General features: G+C 38.0%; 1 protein-coding gene across 1 annotated transcript in view; it reads left to right on the top strand.

Moving 5' to 3' along the window:
* The first annotated feature begins 426 nt into the window (after positions 1-426).
* LOC109927510 overlaps positions 427-10,694 on the top strand; it is a 72,719-nt gene continuing 62,451 nt past the window's right edge. The window contains exon 1 of the mRNA XM_020527539.2: positions 427-668. Coding sequence (XP_020383128.1) covers positions 474-668 — 195 coding nt within the window. The 5' untranslated portion in view covers positions 427-473. The remainder of the gene's footprint in view (positions 669-10,694) is intronic.

Below are 10,694 nucleotides of genomic sequence, written 5' to 3'. Positions count from 1 at the left end.
CAAGATACATGTCTCACTTAATTGGATTCGTATTTGAGTGCAAATACGAAAAGCACTTACATCCCAAAGTATGTTGGAATGTTTTCCTTACTCACTTAGTTTGAATTAATTTCCCACTCTGTATATTCTTCAGTAGAAAATTTGATTTGAGTTAAATTAATGAAGGTAAGGAAAAGGGGTGCTTCTTACATGTTGATGTGCAGTACCATTGTTAAATTAATTAATTGAATGTGCTTTTTTTGCAATCGTCGTCTGGACTGTTGAACACAGATTCTGAACAGCATACATTATCTAACCCTTTAGGATCTGCACTACAGTTAATATGCACACAGTTTTAATATAATCCGTTGGCTCTGTTTAAGATTTTGAAATAGTTCATTCCTAATAGAGATCAACACGTTAATGACTTTTATTTATCTTAGGTTGGAAACGAAATATTTTGTGCTGGTCAGATTGGATTGATTCCATGCACCATGCAACTTAGCAAAGGGGGTGTCAGATCTGAGGCTGCACTTTCGCTGAGCCATGTCCAAAAAGTTCTAGAAGCTATGAAAAGTGGAACAAATCTAAATCATGTCTTGCTGGCAAGCTGTTATGTCTCAGACAAGAAATACATCTCCATTGTTGAAAAGATCTGGCAAGAAAACCTAAAAGAACACACACAAGAGGTAAGCAATCGTATCCTGTGTGTTATTGCATTTGCTTTATGGTCCATTAAGATTTTGAAAATAATAAAGATGAATTGCATTTCATAATAATTAAGCCAAATCTACCTTAAGTTAGAAAGACTCATTTATCTATTTATTTACGTTATTAATGATGTATCCATTTATGTTTCCTCAACTTTTTTTTCTAAATATAACTTAGTTATACCATGTTTGTCATAATGTACCCAACATGATTTCAAGCCTGTATCTCAGAGATACAAATATGTCTCTTTGCCGTAAATGTTCAAATGTAGCACATATTTGCATGTAACACAGAATGATTTTCCTTTAGGAAAAATACTTCAGAGAGAGATGAGTCAAGGACTTGCCAAATGGCTAAAATGCCTTACACAGTGAACATTTTTATGTCCTAAAAAATGTGGTATATGTTGTGAGTTGAGAACTTTGATCCAACAGAAAAGGATCTGCATATGCCTCATAAAGTAGCAATTGCCAAAGGGGAGTATGAGAAGTATGTTTTATTACTTTTGATTGTTGAAAGAAAACATTGTCTTGTAGTTGTATTGGGAAGCATGTTATTAAGGTAGACGTTGAAATATTCAATAGGCCACAGCTAGTTTCTGAGATGCTCACCTTTCCTGGTCTTCATAATCTTTTTTTGTGTGACTTTCTGACTCTACTTTCACCTTTCTTCAACCAAGAGTATTTCATGGTTAGCATAGATGCTGGTTCCAATTAACTGATTTGATTTCTTCCTCTTCCCCAATATAACGCACAGTGCATCTCACACTATTGGCACATAATCTAAACCCCAGGGTCTATGACTTTTCCTCTCCAGTGCTAACTGGGTTTTAAAAGAACATTCAAGACTAGGAAGCTAGTTTAAATCTTGATCACTGAAGTCTAATATTCCACAATAAATGGGATGCCTCAGGGTAATTTTTAAAGGCATTCTACATATAGGCTACAAGTCTAAATCACTGTTAATTTGGAAGCTAAATTATAAGATTGACCTATGCTAGCAGATCACTGAAAACAATCGACATCACCATGCACTGAGGTTTTGGTGCAGGAGAGACTGGTCAGGATATGAAATTTAGTCTCAGTAAGGATTTTACTTAAAGTGCATATTGTAAAAATAAAGAAATTTTTTTTTAAACCCCTTTTGTTTAATCACAAGTATTTGTCTGTTTTAAAAAAAAACTTCTGCAATAGATAGTAATGCATAATTTATTAAAATGTTCCTCATTTTAGTCTAGTTTTGTTTTGTCAAAGGGAGATAGGATGGCGATTGCTGTTGCATGAAGCCCTGTCAGTATTTCCAAAATTTACAATTGTGACAGTTAACTTTTTTTCTATTTAGAGCATTTCCCAAGTAATTAATTAGGAGGAGGACCTAGCTCGTCAAGTCTGCTCTTTTTAGTCAGTACAATCATGGCTAACCTGATGACTATATTCCCAACTACCCACAACAACCTTTCATCCCCTTGCTTGTCAAGAATCTAGCTATCTCTGTCTTAATCGTGCACAAAGACCCAGCTTCCTCTGCCTTTTGAGAAAAAGCCTTGGTGAGTTACTGCACTACATCTAACTCACCAAAGCTCCAGTGCCAACACCTTAACAAAACCACGATCTGTTTCTTTTTTAAATAGGGAGTTGCCCATTTAAGACAAAATGGGGGGCACTTTTCTTTTAGAGAGAGTCATGAGTCTTTAGAATGCCATTACTTTTATTCATTCATCGAATGAGGGCATTGCTAGATTGACCACCATTTATTGCCCATCCCTGCTTGCTCCAGATAAGATAGTGGTGAGCTGCCTTCTTGAACCACAGCTGTCGTTGGGGTGTCTGTAGAGACAATGCAGTTAGGGAGGGAATTCCAGCATTTTGACCCAGTGACACTGAAGGAACCGTGATATATTTCCAAATCAGGATTGAAGAGGAATTTAGAAGTGGATGTGTTCCCATCTATTTACAACCCTTGTCCTCCTGGGCAGTAAAAGTCACAGGTTTGAAAGGTACTGTAGAAGAAAACTCGGTGAGTTGCTGCAGTGCATCTTGTAGATGGTGCACACTGCTGCCATTGTGCATTGGTAGTGGAGGGAGTGAATTTTGAAGATGGTGGATGGGTTGCCAATCTAGCAACTGCTTTGTCTAGCATCCTGTCAACTTGAACAGTGTTGTCGGAGCTGCACACTATTCCATCATACTCCCGCATTTGTAAAGTCAGACAAGGGGCAGATGGGTTAATGGTAAAAGTAATATAGTTAAATTCATGATTATGTAATTCTTAACAATGAAGTAAAAAAGCATGTTGTCTAAGGTAATTGTTTTGGAAGTGTTAACATTCATATTACATTAGGTTCACTCATTCGTTCAATGGCACAGTCTGTACCTGTCGTACACAAGCAACTGTTTTAATCTCATTTTCAAATTTGATTGAGCCTATCATGGCTAGCTGGCCACTGTTTCTTCTACACCATATAAAACATTACTTTTATGCTATCCACGAGGCCATAATAAATAGGAACAGGAGTGGGTCATTTGACCCCTCAATCTTCTCCGCCATTCAATAGGATCATTTCTGATCTGACATACTCCTCACTTCCACTTTCCTGCTCTTGCCCCGTAACCTTTGATTCCCACACTGATCGAGAATCTATCTATCTCAGCCTTAAATGCACAAAGATCCTGCTTCCTCTGCTTTTTGAGAAAAAGCCTTGGTGATTTACTGTGTTACTGCACTACTACACTGTATCTTAACTCACAAAGGCTCCAGTGACAACAACTTAAAAAAAGAGGGACAGGTAGTATTGAGGAGGCAGGGAGGCTGTGGAAGGATTTAGACAGGTTAGGAAAGTGGGAAAAGAAATGGCAGATGGAATACAACATGGAAAAGTGTGAGGCCGTGCACTTTGTTAGGAAGAATAGAAGGTGTGCACTATTTTCTAAATGGGGAGAAAATTCAGAAATCTGAAGTGCAAAGGGACTTGGGAGTTCTAGTCCAGGTTTCTCTTAAGGTAAACTTGCAGGTTTAGCCAGTAGTTAGGAAGGCAAATACAATGTTGGCATTTATTTCAAGAGGACAAGAATATAAAAGCAAGAATGTACTTCTGAGGCTTTATAAAGTTCTGGTCAGACCACATTTCGAGTATTGTGAGCAATTTTGGGCCCCATACCTCAGGAAGGATGTACTGGCCCTGGAGCAGGTCCAGAGAGGTTCACAAGAATGGTCCCAGGAATGAAAGGCTTAACATATGAGGAATGTTTGAGGACTCTGAGTCTATGCTCAATGAAGTTTAGAAAGGTGAGGGGATACTGAAAGGCCTGGGCCTTGATATTTATATGCCTCGGTTTGCTGGGGTGGTTGGCATTACTTCCGTTACTTCTGTCTTTCAGTGGTTTGTATATCGGGTCCAGTTCAGTGTGTTTGTTGGTGGAGTTCAGTTGGAATGCCAGGCCTCCAAGAATTCCCTTGCATGTCTCTGTTTCGCTCATGCTATTGTGAATGTATTGTCCATTAAGAAGAAGAGAACAGTAACCGACTACCCTTCCTAGACATAATGGTAGAATGTAAGAACAACGGGAAACTCCAGACTCGTGTATACAGGAAGACCATACGTATGGACCAGATACTTAATCACAACAGTAACCATTCCAACACACAAACGAAGCTGCGTCAGGACATTATTCAAATGGGCCACAACACACTGCAGCAATCCGGAATTGCGAAAAGCAGAACAGGAGCACTTACACAGAGTTTTTAAAAGGAATGGATACCCAAAAAGCACAATCTGCTGTTACCTCCGTGACAGACTACAACAAGAAGACACAATACGGCCAGACACACTAGTCACCCTACCATACATCAGAGACATATCAGAGATGACCACAAGACTACTCAGACCCCTAGGTATCAGGTTAGCCCACAAACCAACAACCACCCTGCGACAGCTACTGACAAATGTAAAGGACCCCATACCCACAACCAAGAAAACTAACATAATATACAAAATACCATGCAAGATTGTGAAAAACATTACATAGGCCAAACTGGAAGAAAACTGACAATAAGGATACATGAACACCAACTAGCCATCAAGAGACACTACCAGTTTTCAGTACATACAGACAAAGAAGGACACAAATTTGACTGTGACAATACATCCATAATAGCACAAACCAAACAGAGACATGCCAGCGAATCCAACCAGAACTCCATCAGAAACACATTGAACAGGACCTGATATACAAACCACTGAAAAACAGAACCAGACGTGATGCCAACCAGCCCGGCAAACCAAGGCATATAAGTAACAAGCGGGACAGAACGCCAACGCTTCACTGGAGGCACACTGACGATGATGTTCCCTAGCTGGGTGATGAAACATTTGCAATCAAACATACCGGCTCGGTGAGCAAGTTTACAACCTCATCCACAACCTGAGTTACAATTCTTCGCAAAACAAAACTTTAGAGAAAGCAGTGTCAACATTTCAGGTCCAGTGACCCTGTTCTGAAAAAAGGTAACTAGACCGGAAAGTTTAATTGTTTTCCCTCCGCAGAAGGCTGCCAGACCTGCTGAGTTTCTCCAGCAATTTCTGCTTTTGATTTCATTAGCCTTTCTGATTACCTGCTGCACCTGTGTACTAGGTTTTCTGTGTTTTGTGCACAACTGTCCCCAATTTGCTTTGTATTGCAGCTTTCTGAAGTTTTTCTCCATTTACATAATATCCTGTTCTTTTGTCCTCCAAAATGAACAAATTTATTTTCCCACATTATACTCTATTTTCCAACTTTTTTCCCACTTACTTAATGTTTAATATGTCTCTGTATACTGTTTGTAACCCTGTCACAACCGGCCTTTCTACCTATTTTTGTGTCATCTGCAAACTTAGCTACAGCATATTTGCTTCCTTCCTCCAAGACGTTAATATATATTGTAAACAGTTGTGGTCCCAGTACTGATTGCTGTGGAACCCCACTGTTCACAAGTCCCCAACCTGAAAAAGAACCCCCTGTCCCCACTCGCTAATTCCTGCCCATGAGTCGATTCTCTGCCTATGCCAATCTACTACCAACAACACTGTAGGCTCTTATTTTATGACTTAACCTTTTGAGAGGTACCTTGTCAAACGCCTTCTGGAAATCCAAATACATCACGTCTGCTGCTTCCCCTCTTTCCATGCTAGTTGAGATGTCATCAAAAAATTCTGGTATATTAGTCAGGTATGATTTCCCTTGCATGAAGCCATGCTGACTCTGTCTTGTTAGACTATGATTTTCCAAATGTTCAGCAATGACTTCCTTAATAATTGATTCTAGTACTTTTCAACAATAGATATTAGGCTAATTGGCCTTCAGTTACCTGCCTTTTGTCTCACTCCTTTTTCGAATAGGGGTGACACATTGGTAGTGTTCCAATCCTCTGATACTTCTCCAGAATCCAAGGACTTTTGGAAAATTATGACCAATGCATGCACTATCTATGTGGCTACTTCTTTTAGAATCCTAGGATGCAAACCATTAGAGCGAGGGAACTTACCCACTTTTAGCCCCATTAGTTTGTTTTATACAACTCGCTAACATTCTCAAAGATTCTTCTTTTTTGGGCTCCACGACAAGTCTAGAAACCACAGTGATATCGTCTACTGATTGCCCCCAACTAGTGGGTTAACAGTTGTTTATTAATGGACACATTGTTTGACAACTGTTTGTTTCTGGACCAGTTGTTCCCTGGAGGTAGTCAAAGTGCTTTTGTTCTCCTAAGAAATCTGAAGCAGTGACATTATGCAGTTAATCAACCTGCCCCATGTAGTCTCACCTCCATATGCTACAGTTCAGTTTTGTCAGCAATGGTGACTGGTCTGATTGGACAGTAACACTTGCTCCTGTGTCAATTACAAAATCAACATAAAGTCCGTTCACGTAGACAAGTTCTGTCTCTTCAAGTCCGTCTGCATCAGCTAGATCCCAAAGGAATGCCTCGAGTATTTTCCCCAATGAAGGTATCTTATCTAATGTGTGTATTTATTTTTATTGGTGGTACATATTCTATTGTGTCAACCTCTTTACGTACGTATTTCCACTGTTCTGAAACTAAGTCTTTTTTCTGCACGTGTTCTGAAGTGACCTACAATTGTGCAAATGTGGCATTTTTTAGTAATGGCTATAAATTGTCTGTACCTGTGAGCACTTGTCGTCCCACAACCCTGACACTGGTTTTTGTCAGATTTTTGCCTTGTTCTCTATGTAGGCTTGTCATCTCTCGAGAGTGTCCACACCTCATAAAGTTCTCTTTAGGTTGTATTGGACTTCTCTCAATTTCAGCCTTCTGGATTTTACTTTTAGCACAATTTTAATGGCCTTTTCCATCGAAGAATTTTCCCTGAACTGTAACAAATTTGAAAATGTTTCATCAAGAATTCCAACATCAATTCTGTCCTATGAATTCTGATTTCAAAGTTCCATATTCAAAGTTTTCCACTCATTTTATTCATGCAAAAAAATGTCCTAATCCCCAGTAAACTGAACTCTTCTGTTAAATCTTGCTTATTCAATAATTTTATTTGTTTCTCTACTGAAGTAATTATCAAAGCTTTTAGGACATCTTCAAAAGCTACTCTCTTTGAAGTTCTGTCTTTTAATAACTTTGTCTGCAATTGCACCCACTGAATTTAATTTTATATTCACTTGCTCATCTTCAATCTTAGTGATTAATTTTTAGGCAATGCTGTATCTTAAGAACTGTTACCTCCACGAAGTCCAATTCTGTGTTCTGTATTGTCCTTTTTTAACTTTGAATTTTTTTACATTTATCTTTAATATGATCATTAATCTTATGAGTATAAAGCTGTTTCAGATCTATTACTTTAAGGTTACTTCCGTGTGCTGTGTTTTTGTATTCACCCATGAAGTTTGAAATTGAATGACTGTTGAGTTTGTGCACCTCTTAAAAGAAATGTTGCAATGTTTCCTTTATTGTCAGTCTTCCTAACTCTCTATTTCTGTAATATTGTATTGATTTTTTAAATAAATCTTTAAGTTGTGTTACTAACTGTTCTGTAATAAGTTGCTGCTGTCAAGTTTTTTTTGCAGTGCTGTTTCTTTGTAATATGCTATATCTGTACAGTTTACTGGCTTTCCAAACTTTTCAGAATTTCCCAGCTTTCCATTACTTAAAATAATGTTTACCCACTTCCAGGGTTTTACCCACTTATGGCAGCTAAGCTAGATTTTTCCCACTTCCTCTTGGGTAAAATGAATGGTTACCTTTCTTTCATGGTTCAAATCGTAGCATAGTTTCTTTGATTCAAATGTTGAAGTAAATAACTTTTAAAAGTCTTCCTGCCAAAAGTGTAAAGTGCAGTCCTGGTTTAATTATTTTTCTTCCTGACTTTTCATCTTCTGTTAGATTCTTTCACCAGATTTCTTTAATTTTGATTATTTTCAGCTTAAATAAGTTCTGAGGCTTTAATGATTCTGTAGTTCTGGACTAAATTTGTATTATGGCCTTTTCAGTCTTCCTTGTAATTGTATCTCATGGAGCCAGCCTCAATGGTGGTGATTCTCACTGTGGAGGGTGGGAACTCTCTTTTACACTCCCTTACCTTCCCGTTCTGCTCTTTGTATCATTTTCATAAAGTTATTACTTTTCTCTTTAGGGATCTTTTAATTTAGGGCCTTCTACAGCCTACAGTTGCTCCCTACAGAGGCCTCTTCTCAAAGGCTTTTCTCTCTTTTCCTAGCCACATTCTTGCCCAGCTTTTGAATAAAATTTTGCCTTTAACATACCGAACTTGTCTTTTTGCTGCTCCATTGACTGCTTCTGTCTCTCTGTTGGTATCACATTTCACCTGCTGATGGCCTGTCTGCTTAAAGAAATAATGCTCTTGAATTGGTCAGCTCACTTGTATTTTTTTTTACTTGTCTTCTGGGTCTTTTGGATTTCTTCTCTTCATAGTGTGGGTCATATCTGCACCTTTGCAGACACATGGTATTTTTCCCCAATATGACAACTGCAGGTACCTTATGGTATTTGCTATCCAAAGTAATTTGCTGCCACGTGTATTCTTTTGTCTTTGCTCTTTTGAGGCCTATCTATTGATTTGTAGGGAATGATACACTACCACGTAGTAGCTACAGAAGATACACTGTTCGTCAGTAAAAAGGCTTATTGCTTGATCGTGGTAAGTACAACTACACTTTGTCATACATAATTACTAGGACCTTAGGGAGCAGGTACAGATACATCCATTCCCTCCAAAAGTAAGAATAAAACTCTTCAACTTCACGCATGGACCGTCTGCAACGAGTAGAATAAATGCAACCAATGCAACATGGACATTAACTCCTTCAGCACCATTATCTTACACTACTGATGCCGCAAACAAAAATCAGAGGATGGTATGATTTGTTAATTCATTCGGAATTAGTGTGATTTCTGCATCACATAGTTCAAAACAGCACCCCTCAAATAATGTCAAATTCTTTCTTCTACCTTTAGCTACAATTACAGTTGTACTGTCTCAGTAGTGATTGAAATAAATATAGTAATGGTTATTTCCCTAGTATGTTTAGAACATAATAGGAGTAAGCCATTCAGTTAATCAAGTCTGTCCTGCTAATCATATGATGATATCTGGTCAAATACTTGAATGCCTTTTTCCTACTCCATGTAATGAAAAATTAATTAGTCTCTAATCACATTCAAAGGTAGAACTTCCACAGCCCTTTGAGGTAAAGAATTCCAAAGGTTCACAAATTTCTGTGTAATCAGTTTCTCCTCATCTCAGACCTATGTGATATCCTTCTTATATGTGATACTAGGCTCCAAAGCTACCTGCATCTACCCTGCCTACTTCTTTAAGTATTTTGTGAATTTCATTGAGATCACCTGTCACTTTTCAAAATTCTGGAGGACACAGGCCTGGTTTATGCAGTCTCTCCCATAGGACATTCTTGCCATCCCAGGAACCAGTATAGTGAACCTTTGTTGTACCCTTTTTATTGAAATTATATGTTTCCTGAGATAAGGAGATAAGACTACACACAGTACTGTAGATGTGATTCAACCAAACTTCTACACATTTGAAGCAAGACTTCTACTCCTGTCCTCAAATCTTCTTGCAATAAAAACTAATATTCCATTAGCCTTCTTAAAAGCTTGCTGCACCTGCAAGTTAGCCCTTAGTGACTTATGAACAAGAACACCTTGGTCCCTTAATTTCTGCAAACCTGTTCAGTTAGAAAATACCTTGGTGAAATGTCTTTCATTATCCCCTCAGCCCATTTCCACTTCAAATGTTGTTAGCAGTTGAACATGCTGGCCTCGTTTGGAAGGGAAGACCCTAAAATTATTAAATAAAAACCAAAAGTACTGCAGATGACACGTTAACCCTATTTGTATTCCTAATCCTTCCATGATAATAAAGAAGATTATAACAGTTTTATATACCAAAATGAGTAACTGATTCAAAAAGGCGTGTGGAGCAGTATTCTAGGTAAAATTCTACGTATGCGTTTATGCCACACACGCAAGCCAAGAGTGAATTGAACCCTGTTTTGCTGCAGATTTGTAGTCAGTTGATATATGTTCAAAACCAGGTATTTTCCTTCTGATGTTGAAATCAGCACAAAAGCATAAAATCAGTTGAGTGATAATTGACCTTTCAGCTAATTAGGATGGACTTGCACTTTAAAGACTCGATCATTATTTCCCAATTAACATTACTTTTCAAAATCAATGAATCTCAAACAAAAGTAATCGATCCTAATCCTTGTGAAACACACAGCTCGGTGACTAAGACTACCATCATCACTCACTAAAACTTGCCTGGAAACTAAAATGGGGGACCAAATACATTGGCAAAGCACTATACATATAATGCAATCTCTTCATAGTCTCATATATATTCCAAAAAGAAAATGCATTTGTTTTTCAATCATGAAAATAACTTGCTTTATCCCAACTCTCTCAGCATTTTAAATAAAGTGCTTTATTCTAGTTACAATGTAAAATTCATA

Source organism: Rhincodon typus, chromosome 8 (assembly GCF_021869965.1).
Source record: "Rhincodon typus isolate 14 chromosome 8, sRhiTyp1.1, whole genome shotgun sequence".
Taxonomy (NCBI): domain Eukaryota; kingdom Metazoa; phylum Chordata; class Chondrichthyes; order Orectolobiformes; family Rhincodontidae; genus Rhincodon; species Rhincodon typus.
The sequence above is the reverse complement of the archived record's forward strand: the minus strand, read 5'-3'. Positions and strand labels throughout refer to the sequence as shown.